This window comes from Symsagittifera roscoffensis, chromosome 1 (genome assembly GCF_963678635.1).
Source record: "Symsagittifera roscoffensis chromosome 1, txSymRosc1.1, whole genome shotgun sequence".
NCBI lineage: Eukaryota > Metazoa > Xenacoelomorpha > Acoela > Convolutidae > Symsagittifera > Symsagittifera roscoffensis.
Genome location: NC_087062.1, coordinates 37,685,277 through 37,702,547, shown reverse-complemented (window position 1 = coordinate 37,702,547; position 17,271 = coordinate 37,685,277). Strand labels below are relative to the sequence as shown.

At 35.3% G+C, this 17,271-nt stretch overlaps 3 protein-coding genes across 6 annotated transcripts in view; 2 read left to right on the top strand and 1 right to left on the bottom strand.

Annotated features, from left to right (window-relative positions):
* LOC134843959 (syntaxin-binding protein 1-like) overlaps positions 1-17,271 on the bottom strand; it is a 274,291-nt gene that overhangs the window by 159,426 nt on the left and 97,594 nt on the right. The gene's annotated exons all lie outside the window — the stretch shown is intronic.
* On the top strand, positions 39-11,502 carry LOC134856712 (dual specificity mitogen-activated protein kinase kinase 6-like). The gene is made up of 2 exons (XM_063872982.1): positions 39-507; positions 10,087-11,502. Exons 1-2 carry the CDS (start codon positions 327-329, stop codon positions 11,046-11,048), a joined length of 1,143 nt encoding a protein of 380 aa, XP_063729052.1. The 5' UTR covers positions 39-326; the 3' UTR covers positions 11,049-11,502.
* LOC134843868 (eukaryotic translation initiation factor 6-like) lies at positions 12,527-17,149 on the top strand. The gene is made up of 3 exons (XM_063860183.1): positions 12,527-12,971; positions 15,539-15,759; positions 16,787-17,149. The coding sequence occupies exons 1-3, from the start codon at positions 12,659-12,661 to the stop codon at positions 17,048-17,050; spliced, it is 798 nt and encodes a 265-aa protein (XP_063716253.1). The 5' UTR covers positions 12,527-12,658; the 3' UTR covers positions 17,051-17,149.

Genomic DNA, 17,271 nt, shown 5'->3' with positions numbered 1-17,271 from the left:
AGTTTCTTTTTTCTTAAAATGTCCGGTATAATTTTTGAGATCAATAAGACTCGGGAACCAATTTTTTGAATTCTAAAGTTCAACCCCACTAGGACCTCTTTGAAAAACTGAAATACATTAAAAAAGAGCATTTTTTGTTTTTTATTTCTCTCGTTTTTCCACTTCCTTCAATTGTTACATAGTTCGAAGTTCTAATTGCTATTCTTTTTAGTGGCATGATTGCTCAATTGATTTGAGTTTTGTATTAGGGGAGGGCTGGGCTATAATGAGAACGAATATTAAACACTTCATAATTTCAGTTAATGATTTATAAGTAGCACACCCTCATGATGCCTCCATCTCTAATACGAATGCCCAGGGCCAATACCCACGAAGAACCTATTCTGTATTCGGAAAGTTGCCCACTCAAGGTACTGCCTATGAAAACCCGCTTGGAAAAACTGGATTATGATTTAGATCCAGACAAATGTGAAAGAATTGTCAGTTCTAACGAGGACAGTGGTTGCGGTAAGTTATAGACAAGAAGATCCACAATATTTAGGTCACAATATAAATATTGTATTTTCACGATAATTTCACTTGAACGGCGCAAAATAAGAGAGACCTTGCCGCGTAAATAAATGAATACAAGGCTAAAATTGGTGGCGCGCCAGGGAGCCGCATTCCTGGATAGCCGAAAAAGACTTTTTTTTTCCCGGCTAGCTGAATACGTATTGAAATTTAAACGCCGAAGTGGGCTTAGTCACTATTTACGTGGTGATCAGTTTTCGTGTCAGGAATTTTAAAACTCGATGAACGTGGTTCAGACTCTTATATACGCTAGTGGACAAAATTAAATGCGAATCCAGGTTTTTTCTTTATTAAAATGCCTGTTTAATAGTTTGTCAATATTTTCCAACGTTTAATTTGATTTATTGAATTCAAAGTTTTAAATTTCCAAGGTCATCTATTGTTTTTAACTATTCATCTGTTGAAACGTGAATGCTTTAATTGTAGTTTTTTCCTAATTTCGCAATGCAAATTATAAAACATTTGTTGCAGTGTTTTTAACAAAAATGAAATTCTCAACGGTATGGTGGTGTGCTATCAGGTCGCACTCAAGGGTTGCAAATCTGGCCTCCAAATTTTTCTGCTCAAATCCGTTTGGTTTCCTAGATATGGCGTTTTTATAATTTTGTTTTCAAAAATTTGAACACAGGCGAAGCGGGGTTTTGCTCTACTTCGCGATTCTTGCGATACAAAAATGAATGGCTGTGATTATCAGCAACTGAAAAATCTTCAGTTTCCACAAAAAAAACCAGTCTCCTCTGGAATCGAACTTCTGGGATTTGGGGGAATGATTGTCCGATCTGTGATTAACTCAAATTAATCGCTTAGCGCCATATGCGCGAGTTAACGTCTGTTTCTGATTTCATATGGGTCAAAGGTAAAATGATTCTGTGAAATTAGATGATAACTCGACCGAAAAAAGTCTATATTCCGGTTTAATAATGCTTCCTAATCGCGAGCGTAAAAACTAAAAAAAATCGGGGTACAGTCAGGAGTTGCAAACCTGGTCTCCAAATTTTACTGCTCGCATATTTATGTTTCCGAGATGGCGTTTTTTATGATTTTTTTGTTCAAAGAAATAGATCTGAAAAAAAAGTTAACTGAAGTTGAAACTACCCTGTGTAGGGTGCGCTCAGGGTGCACTATGGGAAGACAATTGTGCTCTTTCACTATTTTTGATCAAAGCCCTTTGGTGTTCGAGATATGGCGTATTTTTATTTTTTCAATTTTTGTTTCAAAAATTTTAGATCTAAAAAAAAAATTAAAATCTCTACCATATGCTGGGATGTTATCAGTTCACACTCACTTTTTTGGCCTCTAAATTTTACTACTCAAATCTTTAGATTAATACTCACAAAAAATAGATGGAAAAAACTAACGGAGCTTGAAACTCTCAACCTTATGGTGGAGTGCTCTCAGAGCTCTTTCTGGTGTTGCATTTCTGCCCTCATAATATGACTGCTCAAATTCCTTTGGTTTTCGAATGTTTTTAATTTTTCAATTTTGTTTAGAACACTTAGCTTTGAAAAAAACTAACAGAACTTAAAACTCTCAGACCTATGGTAATGGTGCTTTCAGGGTGCACTCAGAAATTACAAATATGGCATCCTAAAATGACTGACCAAAACCTTTTAAGAGCTGAGATATGTATTTTACCTTTTTGAAAATTTGCTCTTCAAGACATAGATCTGAAAAATTACAAAGTTGAAGTTTTCAACTATCTATCGTGGTGCTGTCCTAGAGGTTGCAAGTTTGGCTTCTAAATGAGCTTCTCCATTTTGTTTCTCGTGATATATGAACGTAGTGAGTACTCTTATATATTCTTGCTGATTTTTAATTGTTTTTTTTTCAGGAAAAAGTCTAAAAACTTGTTCACGCTCAATTTTGATTTTTCGCAGTCTGACTTGTGATTTCAGTGCATTTCTATTGTTAAAAGGAAGGCAAACTCCACGATTTCCCAGCGAAATGAAAGTTATCCCTTTTGATCCAGTTTTCTCAAATTGGGTAAGTTTTACCATGAAAGTGTCCATCATCAATTGTTCTACAAAAACAGAGAGTTTTAATTCCATTTATTTTTTTCTTCGAGATTCAAAAGTTGAAGATATTTAAAAAAAAAGTCGGTTCATTACTCTTTTCCAAGTTTCAGTTGGTTATGTGTTTTTTTTTCAAATTTTCAGTAAGCTTAGGCAAATTTTCTCCAATAGTTTTAGTAAGCTAAAGAGTTTTTCTCCAATAAAAATTGGAAAACTTTTGAGCTTCTATAAAAAAAAACATGAAAGAGGCATGTGTATTCTCTAGACTTTTCAGGGTCTTTTTTCAATTTTAAATGTTTTCTGGAGGTTTTCAATAAATCAAATAAACTTAGTGGTTTTTGGAGATATGACCATTTGGGTGAAAAATAAATTGAAAGATGATTGTTTAAAATTGTTTATTCATTGAAATAGAAAACCCTGATGTGTGAGCCCAAATTATATTTACGGTTCCAATCTGTTTTTTTTAGGAAGCTCTTTTCACGTTCAACAATCTATTTGAAGCACCGTAGGGCGAGTCATGCGCTAGTCAATTTTATCGCTCAGAATGTTTCACGTTGTACGAACAACTTTTTTTCTCCGCTTATGCGTGATGATTTTTCTATGTCGTGATGATTTTTTTTCAGCAATGCTCTCATAACTACAAAAAGTGAGTTCATACTTTTTAATGCAATCATGATTGCCATATGTATATCTGCACTTGTTGAGTTCAATTCAAGTTCTTTCGCAACTCTCGCTCTGCATTTAGAAAAGAGAAAATGGCGCAAAAAAACGTGATCAATGTCTAGTTACCAAAGTTGAGTTTATTTTGAGAGTTCCCAGCGGAATAAAAACTTTAAATTTGCCTAAGACTCCAGTTTTCTCTAATCGAGTTAATATCAAAAAAAGTGCAAATCTTTAAATGTTTCTTGAAATTCAATGGGCCTTAAGGGCCTATATTTTTTTCTTCGAAGTTGGAAAGTTGCAAATTTTTCAAAAAACAAGTCAATGCCATAATTCAACCATGTTTCTTTCATCAGATCTTCTCTTAAGCCAAACAACATCTATTGAGGTTTGCAAATATGGGCTGAATAAGTAAAAAGAACCAAAATTTAATTGTTTAGATCCAAAATCACGAAAACTTTTCATGAACGATTTTTGACTTTTGATTTATTTTTACGCTCACTGCTTTTCTTTGTTGAAAGGAAGACAAACTCCACTATCGAACACGAAAAAAAGGTCACGAAAAACGTGATCGACTTCTGGTATCGAAAGTGGATTTTAGTTTGCAGATTTCCAGCTGAATGAATCATTTACCTATTGACTCATTTTTTTCAAGTTGGGATAATTTTATCAAAAAATTGTCAAACTTAACTTGTTCGCGAAATTTGAATAGCTTTGACACCATATGTTTTTTCTTTGAAGTTGAAGTTGTTTTGAAAGTTGAAGTTGTTTTGAAAAAAATGAGTCAATATTTTTTTTGTATCTTCTTGCGTTCCGTTGTGCTTTAGTTAGTACTAAGCAGATCCTTTGTTCAGATGGGTGCTATTTTCAACCAATTTTCAGACTTTTTCCGTTAATAACTTTGTGTATAAAAAGAAGAAAGAAAGAATTTATTTCTCCATTTATTAAATCATTGCATTCGTCAAATGAAAAATAAATTCATAAAGATTTTTCATAAATGAACAAATTAACATGAATATGGAGAGGATAGACGGAGGTCAGAAGATAAGTCCACTTAGAGTCTACCCATAATGTTCTGAAATAACATAATTTAACATTGAAAAAATAATAGTAAATCATTCCAAGTTTTTCTATCAATTTATTGTCCAAGTTACGATGAACTACAAGTTACCAAAAGATCCCAGCCATCATCTAAAATATGTATGCTCGACATATTCTATTCCGATGAACCACTTTTGGTAGCTTGTGGCTCATAAGTTCCGATGAGCCACAAGTAACCAAAAGATCCCAGCCATCATCTGAAATATGTCTGCTCGACATATTCTATTCCGTTGAACCACTTTTGGTAACTTGTGGCTCATAGTTTTGATGAGCTACAAGTTACCAAAAGATCCCAGCTATAATCTGAACTTTTTCGACTCGACTTTTTATGTTCGACATGTTTCACGACCCATGTGCGGTAGTTTCTTCAAAGAAATCCGGATGATTTTGAATCCAAATTTTTTTTCGAAGTTTTCAAAAAAACTACCATAACTCGGAAACTAATAAGATTTAGAGGGTCATGTTTTCGGGGTGTTTTTGCAACCCTCAGAAGGTTATTCGTTAGCATTTAACTACGGGTATCTTTTTTTCCAAATTAAAAACCAAATCGAAAATATGTTTCACTAACTGCAATGATTTCCAAGTATAAAATTATCTCGTAACTTATGGACAAAAACACAGTTTCATTTCTTGTCATCAAACCAAATTTTTCAGGTAAAAGGTTATTCTCAGCCAAAATATTCAGTAACTTTGTTCCTCTAATGGTTAACGAACATGATTTCTGTTTATTACAAAATGGTGGAACAAAATTTCGATATTCTGAGTTCCTGGTATTGTAGGCAAAACTTTTCAAAGAAAACATAGAATATAGAAAAAAGTTGAGTGCTTTCGGTTTAATGATCTTAATCAAATTTTTGTCAATTCGTCGATATACAGCTCATGGACTGTCAGTATTTTGTCTTCAAAAAAACCTTAGAAATGGTATCATTCTTTCTGTTAAAGTAAATCATGCGAATTTTTTTTCGTTGCATCATCAAAAGTAGGTTCAGTGATTAAAAACTCGTGCATCCATATACAAGTAAACCATATTGAATTGTTAAATTCACTTTCGTTTGATAGTGTTTCAGTAAGGTTGATGTAGGTACATATTATCTCAGTGTTGAAACAACGCCACAATGACTACCCAGTTTTGCTTTAAATTTTTGTAAATGAGGAAAAAATTCAATTTTTCATCGACAACAACACCTAAGTGTTTACAGCAGGATTTGGGTTTAAATGTATTATTGAGTAAATTGATACTAAGTTTAGAAGCACCTCTATATTTAATAAATCTAACTTAAGTAGTGGTATCATTGTTTAAGGTAATTTTGTTTGAACACAGCCAAGAGGAATTGTTCGTTAAAGTTTTTTGGTATTCTTATAAGATCGAAGTTTGGCACGATATGTTAGTGTCGTCTGCAAACAAAAAAGATCAGAAATGGCATCTGCATGTTGCATGTCAAAAATATAAATAAAGAAAAGAAGCGGACCCAAAAAGAACGTTGAAAATTTCCCGTTTTCACCGGAAGCCAATAAGATGTACAGTTGCCAACTTGTACACACTGATATCTGTTAGATAAAATAACATTCAAATCATTTGTAGCCATAAAAAAGCTTTTTTAAATATTTATCAACGCCTAGTCTAAGTCTTTCAGTCAGTTCTGCTAATGCATACACCGTGGCATACTTCTCGCTAAAACCAAATTGACGATAAAATATTAGCTCAAGTTTTCCGAGATAATTGTATAAACGTAAGTGCATTATCTTCACTTTACTACAACTGGGTGATATCGGAGGATAGTTATTCATATTTATTCGACTATCATCTATGTGAAACTTTTGCTTACTTGCGATATTTAGGAAAAACCCCAGTATTAAACCAGATATGAGTCGAAAAAGTTAAATATGGTACAATCACATAAAAGCTTTTAATTAGGAAGAGGTTACTTAGTTCATCTATACCATATGTATGCTTTAGTTTCGGACATTTTTACATCAATTGTCTCAATGAAAGAGCTGTTGAAAAGATACATACATTGATTGAATCATGTTTGCTTGTTGAACCACTGGTCCTTTGCGGTCAGTTTTATTAGCTAAGTTGGTGCAAAGGGAAGAGAAATGTCATTGAAAGCGTTAGATATATTTAATATATTGAATACTTGTCTCGATATTCCAATACTAAGTGTGTTAAAGTAATACTCTTTTTTCTCTAATCTTATTTGTTTTTCGCCGGTGATGCAGGAAATTATATTTCTTGTCGGAATTTTCTTTGTCTGACTTCCATAATTTGTACAATTTATCTCTCCTAAGTAAGGAGTTCTTTAACTTTTAATAAAGCAAGGAGCATGAGTATTAGATTTTTTAACAATTTTGCCCGTTGGCACCAAAATGTTAAATGATTTTAGAAGGCCATGTTTGAAATTTTTGTGGGCACTATTCCGCTCGTGGTCGCTAATTAGATTTGAGAATTCGTACTTTTGTTTCATTATTAACAAGAAATATTTCAGTGTGTCTTCTTTTGTAAGGAATGACATATCACGATATGTATAGTTTGACAGTTCCGTTTTCAATCCAAAAATAGTTTTTAATATGATAGGATAATGATCGGAAAAACAATCATCATCTAGCACGTTTATGGTTAGAATTTCTAAGTTCCTGGTTATGACACGGTCTGTACAAGTTTCAAATGTGTCACTAACTCGATTAGGGCATTTGATTAATAGCTCGAAACCATTAGAAGTAATTGTATCTAAATATGATTGTTTTTGATTCTTTTCCCGTAATGTATCGATATTAAAATCTCCCATCAGAACAATTGGATTTTAAAAAGTCGCAAGAAACTCTAGCTCCTTATCGAGCTCTTCGACAAATTTTACTTCATTATACCTCGGGGTACATAAAGCATTGCAATTACAAACTTACATCCACTCACTACAACCACGATAGAAATGGATTGTGATAATGTACTATCAAGCTGGTCTATTAAATTAACTTTGTCACCGTTCTGTATCTTAGTTCCTACGCATCTAGTCTTCCTTATCTTCCTGAATAGTGTATGAAAGCTTTTTTATTTAAACATTAAAATCATCCGTTTCATTAAGCTGAGTTTCTGCTAGACATATTGCATTTATGGGAGACTCGAGACTACTTAGAAGTGCTTCTAGATCTTCACGATGCTTTTTTCATTGACCCTACATTCGAGAGCAATATATGAACATTAGCACCATTACCTTTTTGCTCGATTAGTTTTAGCTGCTGTTCCTCTTCATGATCACATTTCGAATATTCGACTTTCGAATATTTTGGTGTCTTTCTGCTCCTCGTGGTTGAATAAATTCTTCTTCTTTTTCAAAAGATGTATTTTCTTTATTCTTTTCGGAAACGTCACAATAACTGGCTTGTTCCTGTTACTTCGAGATGGCAGCGATGTGTGCAATGGAAATATCGTTTTCGGATATTTGTGCTTCTAGGGCATTGCTTACATCAACAACTTTTTTCCTAGTTGTTTCCATCGTCTCACTTTGCTCGCCACTGTGTAGTGTTTCACTAAGGCCTAAATTTTGCACATTGTCTCTGCAATTATATGTCTCCAATAATTCCGCTTCTGAAATTATTGTGAGGTTTACTTTCTTTTCACAGTGAGAGATTTCATTTTTCACCCCTGAGGTAAGATCTTCTTTCAATTTCGATAATGCTTCTTTCATCGTCACATTAAATACTTCCTTCGTCTGCGTTTTGATATCCTCTACTAACCTTGGGATCAATGCATTCATTGACTCTGATAGTGCAGCTTCCACCTTTTTTGCGAGGTTTTCTTCGACTATGGTTTCTCTCCACATGGACTCAGTTCGATACAAGTTTGCTTGACGGAAGCGTTACAGGATACTGGTGTGTCCTTGTGGTACTTGAGCGTTGGCTTCTCATTTTACTTGTCATTATTAATTTTCGATTCTTTGAAACTCTTTTTATAAGTTAATCACAACAATTAGGCTAATAGGATGGCTGACATAGTTGGTCATCTCCAAATCAGTGTTTTTGTCAATTAATAGGCAATTTTTGAGCATGTCTAAGTTTTAAATACTATTATTTTTCAGTCTTTTTATGTTGGCGATGTTTACCAATTCCGATATCAGTTTTTCTCTTTATTCGGCTCGAAAGTTTTCGGCTAATATTATATCAGCTGAACGGCCTCCTTTTGAGTAGTTTGATGAATATTAAAGGTTAATGTTTTGTGGGGGACTTGAAAACTACGCTAGCTCAATAGTTAATCGTCCTAATTGCCATGTTTTTTTTTTCAAATAAAGAAAGCTAATGACAAATATTTGAAAGTTTTGGTAGATGGTTTTTTCGATCAAAAAATTTGAAACGATTTTTTTTGCCACTTTTGTCTCGTTTACTGTCGATTAGTTTTTCAGCCATATCTAGAGTTCTGACCAGTTTCGTATGAGTTACGATATTAGTTTTTCATGATGCTTATTTGTCGGCTTCTTGGTTGTCTTAAGAATTGTAGGGTTATATTCAGAATTGTTAATTTTGTTCAAATGCGATTTCTTGTGTAAAAACGTATAAAGGAACATTACACAGGTATTGTGCATCTGATTACTTTTTGTCGGCTTAGTAGCCACAGCGTGGTATTTTGTGTTCTGAGCGAAATTTCTTTTGTAATATATCAGCCTTAATTCTATATACTTTGCTTTTCAAATTTACTGTCTAAGATGTTTGTTCGGCTTCTATGATATCGGCTTAATCATTTAATATTGACTCTTTTTAGAATAGGTTCAAATTTTTTTTTCGGCTTTTTAGGTATTCGTTTTTACATCTGTTGGTTTAGTGGCATTTTAGATTTAACTTCCAGTTCAATGGTAAACCGCTGAACTTTCTGAACGCCATTTATTATTGCGAATCTCTTAAGCTAACGATTGTATTTCTCGAAGTTTTTGTTTTCCTCAAATCTAACATCTTTCGAGGCAAATTTATGAAATTTTAGTAGACTCAGTTTTTTTCCACATTTTTCAATCGAAGTTTTCATCGACAAGTTGTACGAAGCTCCGCTTTGCCTCTCTGTTAAATAGCCCTTCACTGTCTTCCCTATTGTTTTTAACTCAAGGTTTTTTTTAACAACATCGACAATATTGTTTTTGAACACCCCCGACCTGGGGAAAGCCTTTTGCCTGAAAAGCAGTGAACATTCCTGGTGGAACCAGATCTAAACTAGAATTTATTGAATACTAACCAATCATACTCCATCAAACTAACAACCCACTTATTTGTAAGTGTTGAAACTACTTGTAGTTTCAACACCAGAACAATTTGAATTAAGCATAGAATACAGTTGTTCTCATTCTGGAACTAACTCGCATAAACCGGTGTACACTAGATCTATTGAGACTAGGAGATATAAGAGTAAGATTAAGATTGGTATTAGACTAAGAAGTTGCACGAATGTATCCGGCCGAAAATAAGATAGCGTGACGAGCAGACGGTGTACCTTATCTGAAATTACTCTATGAGTATAACCAAAAGGTCATAACTCACTGGGGTTAAAGGTCTTTCTTTAATTCCTGTGGTTAAAAGGGTTTAATTCCTGGTGACATTCCTGGGCTAAAGGGAACATTCCTGGGTTTAATTAAATGAGTTTTCGGAAAAACATTACGTGGTACTTCTAGTTGATACGATAACCCGTTTCTATGGATATGTTTCTCTTTAGTAATTCAGAGGTTAGTCTTTTATACTTGTATCTGTATGTGGAATTGTGTTTTGATAGGTTCCTCTGCAGTAGTCCAGAGGGTAGTCCTGCCAATCAGTGAAGTCGTATTTAACAAGGCCTTTATTGGATCCGCTTGCTTCGGAGAGTTTGATGTCGCAGAATCTGAAAAGGTGACAGTAGCAGTCAAAATTGTTCCTGCAGCTGAAACAGCGGGAGTGCTACGGGAGTTTGAAGTGCTTTCAGTCGCTAGAGAGTGTAAATACATCGTCAAACTACTTGGCTGCGTTGGCGCATCATCTGTTTATTTCTTCATGGAGTACATGCTTACCAACTGCAACGATTATTACAAAAACTTATCGAAAATTGGCACCCCCATATCAGAGGAAGAAGTCAGGTGTATTGCATTTTCTGTAACAAGTGCCCTGCAGTTCCTGCAAGAGAAAAATGAAATAATGCACAGAGATGTGAAACCTGCGAATATTTTGTTGCACAGCAACGGGTCAGTCAAGTTGAGTGACTTCGGCATCAGTCGAGTTCTGGACAAGGGTTGCTCTAATTACACCGAAATAGCCACCAAATCTTACTTGCCTCCAGAAAGATGTAGATTGTTTTACGAGATGCAAAATCAAGAGGTTCCCGAAGTGTTGGTATACGAGTACTCTTCAGATGTGTGGTGCCTAGGAGTAACATTGATTGAGGTTGCTCAAATGTTTCACCCCTACTACATCGAAGATGAAAACTCGATCGAAAACCAGACTGATTGGAACCGCCAATTGTATATAAGACTCAGTGAAAAGGGTCCAGTGCTAAATGGAGACCAATGGACAAAGGACTTCAGGGATTTTGTACGGGATTGCGTCAGACCTTTGCCTTCCGACAGGCCTTCATATGAATCGTTATTATTAAATTACAATTTCCTTAATGTAGCTCAGAGACCACTAGATGGGAAACAAATATCAAGAAATATTGTTCAAATTCAGCAAAGCAGGAGCAGACGGCTGAATAATCTTCCTGCTTAACTTCTATTCTTAACGTACTATTAGCTTCGATTTTATTGTAGCATAATTTATTTTACATTTATTTGTAGCCACAAGCTACATATCAAAACCTCTATCATAAAGTTTGATACTGACCCAATGTAAATTAAGGTGTTTAGAAACCTGTTTTTTTGCACTGAAATCTTCTGCATTTAATTTGTGGGGGTTAGATATTAAAAGGGTCTATGTTGAGTTTTATCGGAAAAAGTTATTTTTTTTTGTCGTGGGTGAGTGAGTTCAAAATTACCAGTGCGTCCCGCAATTTCTGGCCCATTCTGACGAAAAACATGCCAAAAACTAAGCATAAACTTGTATTGAAGATTTATTGCAGAATCCATTTTTTTGGATTGAAAATTGTTTTTTTAAGCTTCCAAAAACAGCATATTTTATTCATCTTGAGCATTAATTCGTTGCGATAAAAAAATTTAGTGGGGATTGCGTCAGAACAAAAGTGTACAGGAGTCGATGTTCTAGAGGTCTACGGAGAAGTTTATTTGTGTTGAAGGACGGTCTCGACTTATTCAAATAGCGTATAGCATTTTACGCAGTAGTTTTTTTTTCAGGTAAATTGGTTGTAGTTTTTTCACAATGACCCTGCCAATAGTGAAATCATTCTACAGAAATGTATTGAGGCGACAATCGACCTGGCTGATGACATGTTTTATTGGCCTTTTTGCAGCCGAGAGGACGTTGAACGTTTTCGGAGACTACGTAATCAATACGAGGAATGCAGGCAAACAATGGAATGATTTGAGAAAGGAAATTCTTCACAGACAAATGATGGCTCCAGCCGAAGAGGAGGAATGAATGAATAAGACTGAAGTACAACACACAAAACCTAATGACATCCTTAGCACTTTAAACAATGAATTAACCCTCGAGTAACCTACTTGACTTTATGTATATCGCCAGAGAGTTAACCATTAAAAAAAATTTCTTGAACCGACGTAAAATTAGGTTTGGTTTAGAGTTACGAATAAATCGTTCGAGGCACTAAAACAACAGGTTTTTCAAGAAATTTTTATGGCTATCTCCAGGGGGAGGATCTAGAATTTTCTCGAGGGGGTGGCGGGTTTTCAGGTCGGCAGGGGGTCGAATCCCTGAGGCGGGGGAGGGGGGGGGGGGGGAGCGTCCGCCCCACCGCTTTAAATCCGCCCCTGGCTATCACGCCCCAAGAGGTTGGGAACGAAGTAAAGAATCGGATATTTTGAAGCAAAAATCAAACACCCACCGTCGCCACAAAAAAGCGTCCTAGGTAAAGTGTGCTTTCATTAAGAAGCCTTTTCAGTCGTGATGCGTATTCCAAAAAAAAATCTTCCATTGAAAAGTTTTCGCCGCGAAGGCTGTCTTAATTGCTGTTCAAACTCAATTTGAGTTAAGTTCTTCCAACAAGATTTTGGCAGCGCGTTCGGAACATTCTTCATGTCCTGCGTAGCAATTAGCTATACTTTTTGGCATATTTTATCCTTTAAAAACTTTTCAGATTTAGATAGTTACACTTGGAAATAAATAAGGGGGCAAGGACATCTTCGAACGCGTCTGTTATACCAAAATCAAGGGAGAGAGAAGAATTGGAAAAGTTTGTTTATATAATGGCATTGAGAATACAATTTGAAAATAGCAGTGAAATCGGCTGCTACGCAACATTGACGAATTCCTATTGTCTTGTTGCGCAAGGGGCTTCTGAGAACTTTTACTCGGCGTTCGAGAGCGAACTCTCAGATGCAATTCCGGTTGTTCACTCTTCGATTGCTGGGTGCCGAATAGTGGGAAATCTGACAGTAGGCAACAAGAATGGGTTGTTGGTTCCCAACACGACAGTTGACCAGGAGCTGCAACACATCAGAAATTCCCTTCCAGAGAACATCAAGATCCAGAGGATAGAGGAGAAGCTAAATGCACTAGGTCAGTGGCCTAGTTCTTGAAAATTAGTGCACTTCTGTAAATTTGGACTTCTTAAAATTTATGCGGATGTTTGTCAACCGGTCATCTAAACAAGCAAATTAAACGAAAAACTTAGTTATGGGACCGGTAATTCTTAAACGATAGTTTAATGTGCTCTAAAATAAAATGAACAGTCCAAAATATTAAGAAATTTCTACATCTATTACTAGCGCATGGCGCGCACCTCCGGTGCTTATATATATGGTTGAACGTGAAAATAACATGAACGTGAAAGTATAGCTTTTAATAAAGTTGAAATACAATAAAAAATCGAAATTAAAGATAAACTTAAAAACATATATAATAAAAAGCCAAGAAAGATTGAGAAAAGGTGGGAGGTAGACAAAAAGATAGTTACAAAAGATAGATAAGAAAGAAAGATAAATTTTGTTGAAGTTGAAATACACAAAAAAAATCAAAATAAAAAAGATTAACTTAAAAAGATAGATAATAAATAGCAAAAGAAGATTGATGAAAGATAGATAGAAGATAGACAAAAAGATTGGATACACCCACTCAGCCTACTCTAAATGTCGAACAATTTGTTCAGCTCTAGTACTCAATGGAAACCAAAAAAAAATATAAATATATCAATTTTTCTTTAAACCGAGAAATCAAAAGACGAAGTTTATTTAAACTTGTTTAATCCTTTTACCTTCGATGACAAATGTGGCCTCATAAACTAGTCTCAAATCGGGCAGCATAACGCCCCCTCTTTGGCATACTTAGCAATCTGTTCTCTGTTGTATATTTACACGAGCAAAGCTTGTGTTATAGCATGAATACTCTTTTTTTTCCAACCTAAGTCGCAAATATTGTTGCGACGCAAATATTGTTGCGACAAAATGTGTTAATTTTGAAAGTGTTCATTTTTATCTATAACCAGCAATTAATTACTGCCAATGCTAAGGATATTAACACAGACTATTATATTAAAAATAGCATTTAAGCTTCAAGTTATCATGGATCTGTGGCGTAGAGGTAGGGATGGAGACCCGCAAGAAAATAAGAGGTATCGAACCTGGGTAGGGTCGGATGTTTTTAATGAGTTTTTTCGCATACTAGCGAAATAGTTAAATTGTAGCATGTTAGTTGGTAAATGTCTTTTTTTTTCAATTGACTTGTACTGCTAATGGGTCATAATTGGCTTGCGTCACTTAGCAATTATGTCGACTCATAATTGTCGTGCGTTACTTAAAAAAATTTGTAGACTCAAAGTTTTACTCATTCAGTTTTTCCCAGTAGCGTTATCGGTCATATTTTTGCTTCTGTATGCGAAGTGCAATTTCGCCTCTGTGTTAATTGCGGACTTCACTATTTCGCCATGTTTAAGCTTTTTCAACGTATTATTTTTGCCTGTTTAACGAAAGAACTTGGTCATGTTTAAGCTATATCGTTTCAAAACTTATTTTGAATTAACTTCAAAAAATGTGAAATTCCCCACCCCGTATTTGGGTGCTCTCAGGGTTGCAAATCATACCTTCAAAGCTGACTGCTCAAATCCTAGTAGTTTTCGAGAAATGACGTTTTTTGGATTTATTCTAAAATTTTCAGAAAATTAATATTCAAAAAAATCAAAAGATTTGAAAATGCTTAAACTGTAATTGGGAGCTGTCATGGCACTGACAAGAGTTGCAAATCTTTCCTCCAAATATGATTGCTCAAATGTTTCAAGTTTTTGAGATATGACGTTTTTTTGTCATTTTTCCCAAGTTTTCAGAAAACTTAGATTCAAAATTTTCTAAACCTGTACTTGGGTACTATAAGCGTACTGTCAAAGATTGCAAAGCTTGCATCCAAATACGACTGCTCAATTGCTTTTAGTTTCCGAGGTGTGACTGTTTTTCAATTAGTTTAAAAAATTCAAATAACCTATAAGAAACTTCACAAAATTTGAAATTCCTAACCTTATAGTTAGACAACTTTATTGTCAAGGTACTCTCAGGCGTTGCAAAGTTTGTCTCCAAATATGAGTGCTCTAGTCTTTTTAGCTTCTGAGATTAGACGTTTCTCATGATTTTAAAAAAAAATCGGGAAACTTAAGTTTTAAAAAGTTCACGATATTCGAAATTCCCAGCCATGTAGTTGGGTGCTGTCAGGGTAGTCGCAGGGGTTGCAAATTTTTCGCCCAAAATTGGCGGCTAAAATCTTTAAGTTTCCTAATTATGACATTTTTTCAATGTTTTTCGAAAAAATTGAAATAAAAAAATTCCCAACAAGGTTTGTGCTTTCAGGTTACTCTCAGTAGTTGCAAAATTTTCCTCCATGGGCGCTTTTTTTTAAATGATAAAATTGCCTACTTTGAAATTGCGTGCTGTGGGAGTGCACACAGAGGTTGGAGATCTTGTTTTCAATATATGCTTTTTTTGAATTACCGAAAATTCGGAGCACCGGTGGTGCGCTACACGCTTGTTGAAGTGAAATTCGGATAAGAATTTATTTCAGTGCATTCGCACTTTTTAATGAAGATTGATTTTGAGTGCGTGAACCTTTTACGCTCTGTAGTCAATTCTTTGAACTGTATTCAGGTAACGTAATTGTGTGCAATGACCATGTGGCACTTGTACATCCTGACTTGGATACTGAGACGAAAGAGATCATCTCCGACGTGTTGGGAGTGGAGGTGTTCCCCCAGACAGTAGCGGGACAGGTACTTGTGGGGACATATTGTACCATATCCAACAGAGGCGGTCTCATTCACCCAAAGACATCTGTGTCTGATTTGGATGAGTTGACTTCACTACTTCAGGTAGATGAAATTGTTTATTGACAGAACTTAGTTTTACGAGGTCTTTCTCAAATGCTTCTCTTCTTTGTTTGGATATAGAACTTCAGTAAATTTCAGTAATGAGCAGTGTACGATCTGAATTGCCATATATAGTTACAGTTGGCCAATTAGCTGACATATGGGTTTAATTGCTTCGAAAGAGTATCTAATTTTGATGCTCACCTAAGTTGTAAACGTAATAAAACAAGGAGAGCTCAGAAGAGCACAGAATTTTACGACACCAATGATCTAAGAAAAGAAATTCCAAAATGAAGTTTTTTTAATATTTCCTGCTATTTTGCTCTGGTAAAAGGCATCTGACTAGACTGAAAAATTGCAAGAACGAGAAATACTCATCGCTGAACAAACTTTAAAATTGTTGTAGAATTAAGTGGGGAGGTCAATCTCTCATCATTTTATCTAATTTGGTTTAAAAACGAAAATTTTCAGACAGGTCTTTTGAGACTGAGAACGTTTTTTTTTGGAATCGGAGTCACGACAAATAGGGCTTAAAAGTGATACTACTGTTGACCCCCTACGAGCTTTCCTTAGGTACCTTAAATTGAAGGGAAAAACACCCTACGCATAATTTGTTGCCACCCCTTGGGGGGGGGGGGGAGGGGATCTTGTTTTGAACACAACGATAAGTTGAAGAGAAAATTACCAGAGGATTTTGGGCCAGCCGTTTTGTTTCTCTGATCAGGTTTCACTTTGCTATACATATTTGTCAATTTTTTATTTCTCTGTTTTGTATTCTTCACAGTAGTTTAGACATAAATTTGCTTAATCTGTATTAGCTTTAAATTCTGTTATGAAAATTCTAGATTGGTCGGAAAAAAGTTGATTTCGTTAAATATAACAAAAGGGAAGGGTAGAGAAAAAAGGAAGTAAACAAAATCTTAAGTAGAGGATGTTCCTGATTGGTTTTCTCTAGAGTGCTGCTTAAAGCTTCCGATTAGATAGATATGTGTGGGAAGATGGTTCATCTGGTAATGTATTTTATTGTCAGGTTCCTCTAGTGGCAGGTACAGTGAACAGAGGCAGCAACCAAATATCCTCAGGTCTCATTGTAAACGACTGGATAGCATTCACAGGCTTCAATTCCACAGCAACAGAGATATCAGTGATCGAAAAAGTGTTCAAACTATCAGACTCATTTGTGCCAACGCCCGCCAACGGGGTCAGTACGGCTGCTGCAGCAAATGCAGAAGGAGATATGAAGACACCTTCCCAGACTGATTTCAAGGACGCTTTGATTGATAGTCTGTTTTGAAGTTGACATGAATTGATTGTTGTTCTTAATAACACAAGTTTCTATGTTTGAATTGAGAACGCTCATCGTTTCATGGATAATTTATAAGGATGAGAGAAATTTATTTTTCGCGCAATTCAATTTTACTAGCAAACATAACTTAAACTGTGAAATCCTGGGCGTCTGAGAGTTTTATTAATGTCTTCAGTTTGGAAATGTGAGGACGAATTTGCGTTGCGTAC

Bases quoted from the DNA above. Each gene is read 5' to 3' on its own strand.
- LOC134856712 (XM_063872982.1), top strand. From the start codon at position 327: ATGATGCCTCCATCTCTAATACGAATGCCCAGGGCCAATACCCACGAA. The intron at 508-10,086 runs GTAAGTTATAGA...GTGTTTTGATAG, and splicing joins TAACGAGGACAGTGGTTGCG to GTTCCTCTGCAGTAGTCCAG.
- LOC134843868 (XM_063860183.1), top strand. From the start codon at position 12,659: ATGGCATTGAGAATACAATTTGAAAATAGCAGTGAAATCGGCTGCTAC. The intron at 12,972-15,538 runs GTCAGTGGCCTA...AACTGTATTCAG, and splicing joins GGAGAAGCTAAATGCACTAG to GTAACGTAATTGTGTGCAAT. The intron at 15,760-16,786 runs GTAGATGAAATT...TTTTATTGTCAG, and splicing joins AGTTGACTTCACTACTTCAG to GTTCCTCTAGTGGCAGGTAC.